General features: G+C 29.8%; 1 protein-coding gene across 1 annotated transcript in view; it reads left to right on the top strand.

The window, feature by feature from the left end:
- Positions 1-14,383, top strand: part of fras1 (Fraser extracellular matrix complex subunit 1) — a 1,008,712-nt gene that overhangs the window by 874,245 nt on the left and 120,084 nt on the right. The window contains exon 42 of the mRNA XM_030143455.1: positions 2,019-2,175. Coding sequence (XP_029999315.1) covers positions 2,019-2,175 — 157 coding nt within the window. The remainder of the gene's footprint in view (positions 1-2,018; positions 2,176-14,383) is intronic.

Raw genomic sequence — 14,383 nt, 5'->3', positions numbered from 1 at the left:
AATAGATCAGTCGATGCTTTTGCTTGCTGGTGCAGGTTTGAATCTTTGAGAGTTAAGATCAGTTACGGATTATTCCCAAAGTGTGAATAAAAAGTGATGATAAGATGTAAAATTCTCCATGTTACATATTAACCCATAAAGACTCAAACATCCACCGGCGACCAAATTCATCTACTGATCTAAACTGTTTAATACCTGTTGATCCACTAATTCTATCAATACATGGAAATAATTGGTGTAAAATGCAGTTTGACCTCCATTATTTATGGGATAAAATGCGCAAAAAGTTCTAAAATGACAATAAAATGAGCAAAATACTTGAAACATAAGGGGAAAATGAACCAAAAAACTTGAAATATGGCATAAAAGTGAATAAATATTTCTGAAGTGAGGAGAAAATGAGCAAAATACTTTTTGGAGTTGTTTTCTTTTTTTTTTTTTTTGCATATTATCTCCATAAAGTGAGTAACAGCTAGTATTAGACTACGTTAAAATGTGAGAAAACACCGGATCAGTAGCATTAAACATGCTTTTATGTCATAGTTTTATACATATTGTATTACTACATATTTGTTTGCTTCTGAAGTTAAACTCATGACGTCTACCTGAGTGGACGTTTATGTAACTCCGTCAAAAATAGGTTCATAACAAAATTAATTTCAGTTGCATTGTTTCTTTCATGCCTGAGGAGGAATAAAAACAGGGAAAAAAAATCTTAAAGGTTGTTGTAATTCGTGCATGAAAGGGTTAACCTGCCGTCCTGAATCTGTATGAGACTTTATTTAAGAAAACTCAAACGGCTTCATCCTGAGGCCTGAACACACCGACACCAGCATCCATTATTTAGGAGACAAGTGGAACTGATGGAGCTGTCAGAGCTGAGGAGGAGAGGAACCGCTGGGGTGGATTCAGAGGGAAGTACAGGATGAGCAAAACAGGACCGCCAAAGGGTCCAGTCTGGTCCGCCAAAGGGGACAGTCCGGTCCTCCAAAGGGGCCAGTCTGGTCCGCCAAAGGGTCTAGTCTGGTCCACCAAAGGGGCCAGTCTGGTCCGCCAAAGGGGCCAGTCCGGTCCTCCAAAGGGGCCAGTCTGGTCCGCCAAAGGGTCTAGTCTGGTCCACCAAAGGGTCCAGTCCGGTCCTCCAAAGGGTCCAGTCCGGTCCTCCAAAGGGTCCAGTCTGGTCCGCCAAAGGGTCCAGTCCGGTCCTCCAAAGGGTCCAGTCTGGTCCGCCAAAGGGTCCAGTCCGGTCCTCCAAAGGGTCCAGTCCGGTCCTCCAGAGGGTCCCGTCTGGTCCGCCAAAGGGTCCAGTCCGGTCCACCAAAGGGTCCAGTCTGGTCCGCCAAAGGGGCCAGTCCGGTCCTCCAGAGGGTCCAGTCTGGTCCGCCAAAGGGTCCAGTCTGGTCCTCCAAAGGGGCCAGTACGGTCCTCCAGAGGGTCCAGTCTGGTCCGCCAAAGGGTCCAGTCTGGTCCTCCAAAGGGTCCAGTTCAGCCCTCCAAAGGGTCCAATCGGGCTTGCCAAAGGGTCCTCCAAAGGGTCTAGTCTGGTCCTCCAAAGGGTCCAGTCCGGTCCTCCAGAGGGTCCGGTCTGGTCCTCCAAAGGGTCAAGTCCGGTCCTCCAAAGGGTCCAGTCTGGCCCGTCAAAGGGTCCAGTCTGGTCCTCCAAAGGGTCCAGTCTGGCCCGTCAAAGGGTCCAGTCTGGTCCGCCAAAGGGTCCAGTCCGGTCCTCCAAAGGGTCCAGTCTGGTCCGCCAAAGGGTCCAGTCTGGTCCTCCAAAGGGTCCAGTCCGGTCCTCCAAAGGGTCCAGTCTGGTCCGCCAAAGGGTTCAGTCTGGCCCGTCAAAGGGTCCAGTCTGGTCCTCCAAAGGGTCCAGTCCGGTCCTCCAAAGGGTCCAGTCTGGTCCTCCAGAGGGTCCAGTCCTATGAATGTACAGACCCAGACCACAGCTCTCCTGTTGCAGTGTCCATACCAGTCGGTCAGTGTGTGGTTGTGCTGACCGGTTTGTTTTTGGGTCTTCACAGCAGAGTAAAGAGGACAGAGAGCCGCTGGTGTCGGTCAGCAGCATCCACGTGGAGGAAAACTCCGGAGTGGTCATCACCAACTCGTCTCTGAGCGTCCACGACCAGGACACACCGGAGAACGAGATCCTGTTCACCATCATCAGAAAACCAGCATACGGTAAAAACAACACATGGACGTTACCTCTGCCGTCTGTTTATCTGTTAGCACGGTAACTGAAAAAGGAGGTGGAGGTCTGCACTCTCCAAGAGCTTTTCTAGTTGTTGTTTTTTTTTTTTTTTACTTGTTTCCCTTCTAATTGCTTCAGTTTGTGGTTTATTTCCTGTTATTTTATTGATTTTTTTTTTTTTTCATTATATTCATTACTTTTGTTGTTTTTGTTATTTTATTCTTTTTTTACTTTATTTTAATAGATTTTTTGCTTATTTTCACCATGTTATTTGTTGTTTTGTAGGTTTTATTACTGATATTTGTTCATTTTATTCATTATGTATATCTTTTTTTTTTTTTTTTAAAAACAAACAAACAAGTGTCTCCATCCACTACCATTTATCAGACTCCATAGGTTTTACTGATGAATTAATGTTTTTTTTTGTTTTTTTATCTTTTTTTGTTTTGTTTTGTTAATTTTATCACCCTTTTTTACATTTTTTTTCTTCTAATTACTTCAGTTTGTGGTTTATTTTGTTTATGTTACTTGTTATTTTATTGATTTATTATCCATTTTATTCATTACTTTGGTTGTTTTTGTTCTTATTTTATCCCTTTTTTCTTTATTTTAGTAAATTTATGGCTTATTTTTTCCACGTTATTTATTATTTTGTAGGTTTTTTTTTTACTTGTTTTTGTTCATTTTATTTATTAATGTTTGTAAAAAAAAAAAAAAACAAGTGTCTCCATCCACTATCATTTATCAGATTCCATAGGTTTTACTGATGAATTAATGTTTTTTGTCTTTTTTTTGTTTTGTTTTGTTCATTTTATCACCCTTTTTCACATTTTTTTCTTCTAATTCAGTTTGTGGTTTATTTTGTTTGTGTTACTTATTTTGTTGATTTATTATCCATTTTATTCATTACTTTGGTTGTTTTTGTTCTTATTTTATCCATTTTTTCTTTATTTTAGTAAATTTTTGGCTTTTTTCCACATTATTTATTATTTTGTAGGGTTTTTTTACTTGTTTTTGTTCACTTTATTTATTAATGTTTGTAAAAACAAACAAACAAACAAACAGGTATCTCCATCCACTATCATTTATCAGACATTTTTTTTCTTCTAATTACTTCAGTTTGTGGTTTATTTTGTTTATGTTACTTGTTATTTTATTGATTTATTATCCATTTTATTCATTACTTTGGTTGTTTTTGTTCTTATTTTATCCCTTTTTTCTTTATTTTAGTAAATTTTTGGCTTATTTTTTCCACGTTATTTATTATTTTGTAGGGTTTTTTTTTTTTACTTGTTTTTGTTCATTTTATTTATTAATGTTTGTAAAAAAAAACAAACAAACAAGTGTCTCCATCCACTATCATTTATCAGATTCCATAGGTTTTACTGATGAATTAATGTTTTTTGTCTTTTTTTTGTTTTGTTTTGTTCATTTTATCACCCTTTTTCACATTTTTTTCTTCTAATTCAGTTTGTGGTTTATTTTGTTTGTGTTACTTATTTTGTTGATTTATTATCCATTTTATTCATTACTTTGGTTGTTTTTATTCTTATTTTATCCCTTTTTTCTTTATTTTAGTAAATTTTTGGCTTATTTTTTCCACGTTATTTATTATTTTGTCGGGTTTTTTTTTTTACTTGTTTTTGTTAATTTTATTTATTAATGTTTTTTAAAAAACAAACAAACAAGTGTCTCCATCCACTATCATTTATCAGATTCCATAGGTTTTACTGATGAATTAATGTTTTTTTTTTTTTTTTTAGCTTTTTTTTTGTTTTGTTAATTTTATCACCCTTTTTTTACATTTTTTTCTTCTAATTACTTCAGTTTGTGGTTTATTTTGTTTATGTTACTTGTTATTTTGTTGATTTATTATCCATTTTATTCATTACTTTGGTTGTTTTTGTTCTTATTTTATCCCTTTTTTCTTTATTTTAGTAAATTTTTTGGCGTATTTTTTCCACGTTATTTATTATTTTGTAGGTTTTTTTTTTTTACTTGTTTTTGTTCATTTTATTTATTAATGTTTGTAAAAAAAAAAACAAACAAGTGTCTCCATCCACTATCATTTATCAGATTCCATAGGTTTTACTGATGAATTAATGTTTTTTGTCTTTTTTTTGTTTTGTTTTGTTCATTTTATCACCCTTTTTCACATTTTTTTCTTCTAATTCAGTTTGTGGTTTATTTTGTTTGTGTTACTTATTTTGTTGATTTATTATCCATTTTATTCATTACTTTGGTTGTTTTTGTTCTTATTTTATCCATTTTTTCTTTATTTTAGTAAATTTTTGGCTTTTTTCCACATTATTTATTATTTTGTAGGGTTTTTTTTACTTGTTTTTGTTCATTTTATTTATTAATGTTTGTAAAAACAAACAAACAAACAAACAGGTGTCTCCATCCACTATCATTTATCAGACATTTTTTTTCTTCTAATTACTTCAGTTTGTGGTTTATTTTGTTTATGTTACTTGTTATTTTATTGATTTATTATCCATTTTATTCATTACTTTGGTTGTTTTTGTTCTTATTTTATCCCTTTTTTCTTTATTTTAGTAAATTTATGGCTTATTTTTTCCACGTTATTTATTATTTTGTAGGGTTTTTTTTTTAACTTGTTTTTGTTAATTTTATTTATTAATGTTTGTAAAAAAACAAACAAACAAGTGTCTCCATCCACTATCATTTATCAGATTCCATAGGTTTTACTGATGAATTAATGTTTTTTTTTTTTTTTTTTTAGCTTTTTTTTTGTTTTGTTAATTTTATCACCCTTTTTTTTACATTTTTTTCTTCTAATTACTTCAGTTTGTGGTTTATTTTGTTTATGTTACTTGTTATTTTGTTGATTTATTATCCATTTTATTCATTACTTTGGTTGTTTTTGTTCTTATTTTATCCCTTTTTTCTTTATTTTAGTAAATTTTTTGGTGTATTTTTTCCACGTTATTTATTATTTTGTAGGGTTTTTTTTTTACTTGTTTTTGTTCATTTTATTTATTAATGTTTGTAAAAAAAAAAAAACAAACAAGTGTCTCCATCCACTATCATTTATCAGATTCCATAGGTTTTACTGATGAATTAATGTTTTGTTTTTTTTTTTAGCTTTTTTTTTTGTTTTGTTAATTTTATGACCCTTTTTTACATTTTTTTTCTTCTAATTACTTCAGTTTGTGGTTTATTTTGTTTATGTTACTTGTTATTTTATTGATTTATTATCCATTTTATTCATTACTTTGGTTGTTTTTGTTCTTATTTTATCCCTTTTTTCTTTATTTTAGTAAATTTTTGGCTTATTTTTTCCACGTTATTTATTATTTTGTAGGGTTTTTTTTTTTTACTTGTTTTTGTTAATTTTATTTATTAATGTTTGTAAAAAAAAAAAACAAACAAGTGTCTCCATCCACTATCATTTATCAAACTCCATAGATTTTACTGATGAATTAATGTGTTGGTTTTTTTTAGCTTTTTTTTTTGTTTTGTTAATTTTATCACCCTTTTTTACATTTTTTTCTCCTAATTACTTCAGTTTGTGGTTTATTTTGTTTATGTTACTTGTTATTTTATTGATTTATTATCCATTTTATTCATTACTTTGGTTGTTTTTGTTCTTATTTTATCCCTTTTTTCTTTATTTTAGTAAATTTTTTGGCGTATTTTTTCCACGTTATTTATTATTTTGTAGGTTGTTTTTTTTTTACTTGTTTTTGTTCATTTTATTTATTAATGTTTGTAAAAAAAAACAAACAAGTGTCTCCATCCACTATCATTTATCAGATTCCATAGGTTTTACTGATGAATTAATGTTTTTTGTCTTTTTTTTGTTTTGTTTTGTTCATTTTATCACCCTTTTTCACATTTTTTTCTTCTAATTCAGTTTGTGGTTTATTTTGTTTGTGTTACTTATTTTGTTGATTTATTATCCATTTTATTCATTACTTTGGTTGTTTTTGTTCTTATTTTATCCCTTTTTTCTTTATTTTAGTAAATTTTTGGCTTATTTTTTCCACGTTATTTATTATTTTGTAGGGGTTTTTTTTTTTACTTGTTTTTGTTCATTTTATTTATTAATGTTTGTAAAAAAAAAAACAAACAAACAAGTGTCTCCATCCACTATCATTTATCAGATTCCATAGGTTTTACTGATGAATTAATGTTTTTTTTTTTTTAGCATTTTTTTTGTTTTGTTAATTTTATCACCCTTTTTTTTTACATTTTTTTTCTTCTAATTACTTCAGTTTGTGGTTTATTTTGTTTATGTTACTTGTTATTTTATTGATTTATTATCCATTTTATTCATTACTTTGGTTGTTTTTGTTCTTATTTTATCCCTTTTTTCTTTATTTTAGTAAATTTTTTGGCGTATTTTTTCCACGTTATTTATTATTTTCTAGGTTTTTTTTTTTTACTTGTTTTTGTTCATTTTATTTATTAATGTTTGTAAAAAAAAAACAAACAAACAAGTGTCTCCATCCACTATCATTTATCAGATTCCATAGGTTTTACTGAATAATTAATGTTTTTTTTTTTTTTTTTAGCTTCTTTTTTGTTTTGTTAATTTTATCACCCTTTTTTACATTTTTTTTCTCCTAATTACTTCAGTTTGTGGTTTATTTTGTTTATGTTACTTGTTATTTTATTGATTTATTATCCATTTTATTCATTACTTTGGTTGTTTTTGTTCTCATTTTATCCCTTTTTTCTTTATTTTAGTAAATTTTTGGCTTATTTTTTCCACGTTATTTATTATTTTGTAGGGGTTTTTTTTTTTTACTTGTTTTTGTTAATTTTATTTATTAATGTTTGTAAAAAAAAAAAACAAGTGTCTCCATCCACTATCATTTATCAAACTCCATAGATTTTACTGATGAATTAATGTGTTGTTTTTTTTTAGCTTTTTTTTTTGTTTTGTTAATTTTATCACCCTTTTTTACATTTTTTTTCTCCTAATTACTTCAGTTTGTGGTTTATTTTGTTTATGTTACTTGTTATTTTATTGATTTATTATCCATTTTATTCATTACTTTGGTTGTTTTTGTTCTTATTTTATCCCTTTTTTCTTCATTTTAGTAAATTTTTTGGCTTATTTTTTCCACGTTATTTATTATTTTCTAGGTTTTTTTTTTTTTACTTGTTTTTGTTCATTTTATTTATTAATGTTTGTAAAAAAAAAACAAACAAGTGTCTCCATCCACTATCATTTATCAGATTCCATAGGTTTTACTGAATAATTAATGTTTTTTTTTTTTTTTTAGCTTCTTTTTTGTTTTGTTAATTTTATCACCCTTTTTTACATTTTTTATCTTCTAATTACTTCAGTTTGTGGTTTATTTTGTTTATGTTACTTGTTATTTTATTGATTTATTATCCATTTTATTCATTACTTTGGTTGTTTTTGTTCTTATTTTATCCCTTTTTTCTTTATTTTAGTAAATTTTTGGCTTATTTTTTCCACGTTATTTATTATTTTGTAGGGTTTTTTTTTTTTTTACTTGTTTTTGTTCATTTTATTTATTAATGTTTGTAAAAAAAACAAACAAACAAGTGTCTCCATCCACTATCATTTATCAGACATTTTTTTTCTTCTAATTACTTCAGTTTGTGGTTTATTTTGTTTATGTTACTTGTTATTTTATTGATTTATTATCCATTTTATTCATTACTTTGGTTGTTTTTGTTCTTATTTTATCCCTTTTTTCTTTATTTTAGTAAATTTATGGCTTATTTTTTCCACGTTATTTATTATTTTGTAGGGTTTTTTTTTTAACTTGTTTTTGTTAATTTTATTTATTAATGTTTGTAAAAAAACAAACAAACAAGTGTCTCCATCCACTATCATTTATCAGATTCCATAGGTTTTACTGATGAATTAATGTTGTTTTTTTTTTTTTTTAGCTTTTTTTTTGTTTTGTTAATTTTATCACCCTTTTTTTTACATTTTTTTCTTCTAATTACTTCAGTTTGTGGTTTATTTTGTTTATGTTACTTGTTATTTTGTTGATTTATTATCCATTTTATTCATTACTTTGGTTGTTTTTGTTCTTATTTTATCCCTTTTTTCTTTATTTTAGTAAATTTTTTGGCGTATTTTTTCCACGTTATTTATTATTTTGTAGGTTTTTTTTTTTTTACTTGTTTTTTTTCATTTTATTTATTAATGTTTGTAAAAAACAAACAAACAAGTGTCTCCATCCACTATCATTTATCAGATTCCATAGGTTTTACTGATGAATTAATGTTTTTTGTCTTTTTTTTTTGTTTTGTTTTGTTCATTTTATCACCCTTTTTCACATTTTTTTCTTCTAATTCAGTTTGTGGTTTATTTTGTTTGTGTTACTTATTTTGTTGATTTATTATCCATTTTATTCATTACTTTGGTTGTTTTTGTTCTTATTTTATCCATTTTTTCTTTATTTTAGTAAATTTTTGGCTTTTTTCCACATTATTTATTATTTTGTAGGGTTTTTTTACTTGTTTTTGTTCATTTTATTTATTAATGTTTGTAAAAACAAACAAACAAACAAACAGGTGTCTCCATCCACTATCATTTATCAGACATTTTTTTTCTTCTAATTACTTCAGTTTGTGGTTTATTTTGTTTATGTTACTTGTTATTTTATTGATTTATTATCCATTTTATTCATTACTTTGGTTGTTTTTGTTCTTATTTTATCCCTTTTTTCTTTATTTTAGTAAATTTATGGCTTATTTTTTCCACGTTATTTATTATTTTGTAGGGTTTTTTTTTTAACTTGTTTTTGTTAATTTTATTTATTAATGTTTGTAAAAAAACAAACAAACAAGTGTCTCCATCCACTATCATTTATCAGATTCCATAGGTTTTACTGATGAATTAATGTTGTTTTTTGTTTTTTTTAGCTTTTTTTTTGTTTTGTTAATTTTATCACCCTTTTTTTTTACATTTTTTTCTTCTAATTACTTCAGTTTGTGGTTTATTTTGTTTATGTTACTTGTTATTTTGTTGATTTATTATCCATTTTATTCATTACTTTGGTTGTTTTTGTTCTTATTTTATCCCTTTTTTCTTTATTTTAGTAAATTTTTTGGCGTATTTTTTCCACGTTATTTATTATTTTCTAGGTTGTTTTTTTTTACTTGTTTTTGTTCATTTTATTTATTAATGTTTGTAAAAAAAAACAAACAAACAAGTGTCTCCATCCACTATCATTTATCAGATTCCATAGGTTTTACTGAATAATTAATGTTTTTTTTTTTTTTTTAGCTTTTTTTTTGTTTTGTTAATTTTATGACCCTTTTTTACATTTTTTTTCTTCTAATTACTTCAGTTTGTGGTTTATTTTGTTTATGTTACTTGTTATTTTATTGATTTATTATCCATTTTATTCATTACTTTGGTTGTTTTTGTTCTTATTTTATCCCTTTTTTCTTTATTTTAGTAAATTTTTGGCTTATTTTTTCCACGTTATTTATTATTTTGTAGGGTTTTTTTTTTTTTACTTGTTTTTGTTAATTTTATTTATTAATGTTTGTAAAAAAAACAAAACAAACAAGTGTCTCCATCCACTATCATTTATCAAACTCCATAGATTTTACTGATGAATTAATGTGTTGTTTTTTTTTAGCTTTTTTTTTTGTTTTGTTAATTTTATCACCCTTTTTTACATTTTTTTTCTCCTAATTACTTCAGTTTGTGGTTTATTTTGTTTATGTTACTTGTTATTTTATTGATTTATTATCCATTTTATTCATTACTTTGGTTGTTTTTGTTCTTATTTTATCCCTTTTTTCTTTATTTTAGTAAATTTTTTGGCTTATTTTTTCCACGTTATTTATTATTTTGTAGGTTTTTTTTTTTTTACCTGTTTTTGTTCATTTTATTTATTAATGTTTGTAAAAAAAAAAACAAACAAACAAGTGTCTCCATCCACTATCATTTATCAGACTCCATGGTTTTTACTTCGGTTGGTTTCGTTTCATGATAGATGTTTGGGTCTTTGTGGGTTAATTTACACACACACAGACACACAAACTGCAGAATTGTGCAAACAAATGTGTACATATTATCCTTTAAACATAAATACACATCACCAACACTTCAACAGCCCAACGGTGACTTATGCTGACGAGCAGATAGATAGAAGACCACTGTACGCATAAACATATCACTCTCACTTCCAGCGCCTAAAACACTTTAAAACATGATGAAGTCGCCATCTGGCCGCCGCCCACCGCCATCCCTCACCCGCCCGCCGAACACCGCACAATGACACGCCCTCAAATCCACTGACCTCCACACACTCTGTTTTCCTGACGGCCCTTCGACAGCCCAAATTGAGTTTTTTCTCCCGCCTGCCAGAAAGCTGCTCGGCGAAAAAGAAACGGCTCCAGAAAAAAATGATACTTAAAAAGACGGTTATTTTCCTCCACAATATATCACCTCAGACTATTCAGGCGGCGTTCGCAGAATCAGGGCCAGTGTCAAAACAGTCAGTGAAGAGCACTAATGGTTGGTTTAATGTCACACAAAAGGCAGTCTGAGGGGTTTTACTTCATCTATGGTAACGTTTTATCCCTTTTCAATGTGTGTTTTGCTGGATTTGCATTGAAATGATAACTCCACTGTGAGCCAGATGGCATAAATATAAGAACAAATCCTCACAGCTAACGAAAAAAGACCAGAAATTCGATCAAATGAAAGGAGGAAACTGCAGAAATGAGAGTAAGAACTGAAAAAATGTGTAACGATATTGGTCAAAATATAACAATCTGCACAATGTGACCAAAAAAATACGACTAAATATCCAGGATTAATGTCTCAGATCATTAATCATCTTTTAACACTGCTAAAATAAAGCAGGGGATGTATATGTTTGATAAATCAGTATCTAGGAGTTTAACCCTAAAACATCTAAACATCTGCAAAAATCATCACATATGTCACCCTGTAAAATTCTACTGTTTTAACCCATAAAGACCCAAACAACAACAGGTGTCCAAAACCATCTACTGATCTAAACTGTTTAATACCTGTTGATCCACTAATCCTATCAATACATGGAAATAATTGGTGTAAAATGCAGTTTTACCTCAATTATTGATAGAATAAAAGGAACAAAAAGTTGAAAATGAGAATAAAAATCGGTAAAATACTTGAAAAATCAGAGGTCATCATTTCCAGAACCCTGTATTTATTCTGTTAACGCTCAAAAACCAAAACCATCTACTGATCTAAAAGTGTTTAATAACTTCTGATCCATTAATTCTATCAGTACATGGAAATAATTGGTGTAAAATACAGTTATTCGTCTTTTCGTGGTCATCAGATATGACCCATTTGGATGTTCAGAGGCTCCGTAGTTACCATGGAAACACCGTCATCTTCTACGACATTGATTCACCAGTAAAACCCATGGAGTTGGATCAATGACAGTGGATGGACACACTGGGTTTATGTTCAGTTAATGATATAATTTTGCTAAAAAAGTCACTTTTTCTTCAGTTTCTGATATAATAACCCTCAACAGTAATCTGAGCTTTTATGAACATCTACATATTCAGTGAATTAAATACAGGAAAATACCTGATTTTTACTGTAAAAACACAAAATACAGAGGTTGATATTATAATAAATGGAGATGAATCACTTAAGAAAAGATAAATATGGAGAAAACTGAGAGAACTGGGTCTTTATGGTTTAATATCTGTTTTAACCTTTAAAGACCTAGTACTATTTTTAGTCATTTTTAGTAATTTTATTTATTTGCATATCATAAACAGCAAGAGAAGGATAAAAAAAAAAAAAAAATAATAATAATAATAAATTTCATGCCAATAACACCATTGTACAGGAGAGGATAGAAGCCAAAAAAGGCTTATGTAAATACAAAACACAGGAGAAAAAGAAAAAAAAAAAGAATTAAAAATACGATATAACTGAAATAATCATCTAAAGTAAAACAATAGAACTACAAATGAAATGATATAAAGCCTTACATTTTTTTTATAGAGTCCTTTTCAGATGCTTTTTAAATAATGATAAAGAAGATGAAGAAGAAAATTTTTGACTTGTTCTACATTTAAACTTTAAGTGATTTTTTTTTTTCTTTCATATCCTCCTGAGAACCAGGAAAGTGAGAATTTTAGCTTTTTTATTTGAAACTGTTGTCTTGATTGGAAACTGCAGAATGCAACAGTTTTTTTTTTAGATTCATTTTTAAAATTATTTTTATGTATTCATAATATTTTTTAATGGAATGTGCTTTGCAATGGACAGCATTTTTTAAGTAAAACTGTCAGACTTTTGTCTTCTACAGAGGACAAAAATGCACTGCTGGGTTTCAGGAGATTAAGTGATTTGTCACCGTTTATTATCATACCATTTATATTTCACATTTTTCAGTGAAAATCATGTATTTTCCTGTATTAACCCTTAGGGGTCTGAGCCTATTTTGACAGTTTTTGAGTACTTTGGATTTTGCCTTTATATACTATATAAAGAAATGTTTACTATACCCATGTTTGGGATAATTTTTTTTTTCAACACAACTTCATCTATCTCATCTGTCTATTATTTTTTCACTTTAACCTACTATATCAACACAAAAAGCCAAAAAACACACACAAAATATAAAATCAGATTTGAAAAATGAATATAATTTATTGCATAAATAACACAAAGATGCTTAACGAACCTTTTCAAAGACTTTAAATGTACTGATCAATAATTTCCCTTTGGGATTAATAAAGTATTCTGATCTGATTTGATAAAACAAATGGAAAAAGAACATCAGGAGGTGTCAAATATCACACAGTATGTGCACCAGATGAACCCTAGTTCCATGTTTTTAATCGTACACTGACTCTTCTACTGTGTTCAACTCCAACTGTATCTGTTTTAAGTGAAAATCTGTCATATTATCCATTTAATTATTGAAATAAGGCTTCAAACAGCCAAACCAGTGGTGATTGTTTTATTTGATCTTGAAGGTCTTTAGAAAGTTGTTGCATCTGCTGATGGAGTAATGGGTGTATAAAATATGAAATATTCAGCTTCTCATCTGTGGAACAGAGGTATGAGTCAACTGGTCCACTTGTACTTTTTTAGTTACACACACACACACACGCACACACACACACACACACACACACACACACACGTACACACACACTGATATTAAAATCTCTGAGGTAATGGAGCTGCAGAGTCGAGCCGAATCAATAAATCATCAGGTCGGATCTTATTGTAGATAGATGTGTGTGCACAACGGCAGAACGCCATCACTTTGAAGTAAAGATGTAGAAATAAGAAGCAAAGTGAGGATTTTGTTCAGTACGGTCTGTTACGTCTTCATATTCATGGCTCAGTGTGTGATATTTACTGACATCTAGTGGTGAAGTTGCACATTACAAACAAATGAATACCCCCCCCCCCCCCACACACACACACACACACACACACTCTCCCATATGGCAGTATGGCAGGTACAATACATTTTTTCAGTAGGTCAGTTGAAAAGTTGAATACTAACTTAAAAATGAATAAATAAATATTATTGCACATCATAATTTCATTGTCTAAAATTCATCGAAAACTACATGATCTGGTTGACCTCACTACTCTTATTCTAATGTCTAAAGCCCATAAACATACAGGGTGGGGAAGCCAAATTTACAATATTTTGAGGCAGGGATTGAAAGACAGTGTATGACCAATTAGTTTATTGAAAGTCATGAGAATTTGCCACAAGAAAATGTCCATAATAGAAAATGTTTTTATTCTATGTGTCCTCCTTCTTTCTCAATAACTGCCTTCACACGCTTCCTGAAACTTGCGCAAGTGTTCCTCAAATATTGGGGTGACAACTTCTCCCATTCTTCTTTAATAGTATCTTTAAGAAAGTGGACGTTGCTGTGTGATGTTCTATTGGTAGCATGTTCTAAAACGCCCCAAACAGCAGAATCCAGAGGGTTTAGATCTGGGCTAGAAGGCGGACATAAACATGATTCCCAAAAATTGCTAAAGTTGGATTTGTTGCTGTTGTCAACGAGTGTTTTGGTGTTCTTGTGTAAGAGTTTAACTTCAAATCGTATTTTACTGCATTTCTAACGCTCTTGTTGTCTACCTCAAGTTCAATTGCCATTTTTCTCATGGATTTGGTTGGATCCTTTAGGATTTTGGATTTGAGAGCTTTAATAAAAGCTTTGGTACGTTTT

This window comes from Sphaeramia orbicularis, chromosome 9 (genome assembly GCF_902148855.1).
Source record: "Sphaeramia orbicularis chromosome 9, fSphaOr1.1, whole genome shotgun sequence".
In the NCBI taxonomy this organism is placed as follows: domain Eukaryota; kingdom Metazoa; phylum Chordata; class Actinopteri; order Kurtiformes; family Apogonidae; genus Sphaeramia; species Sphaeramia orbicularis.
The sequence above is the reverse complement of the archived record's forward strand: the minus strand, read 5'-3'. Positions and strand labels throughout refer to the sequence as shown.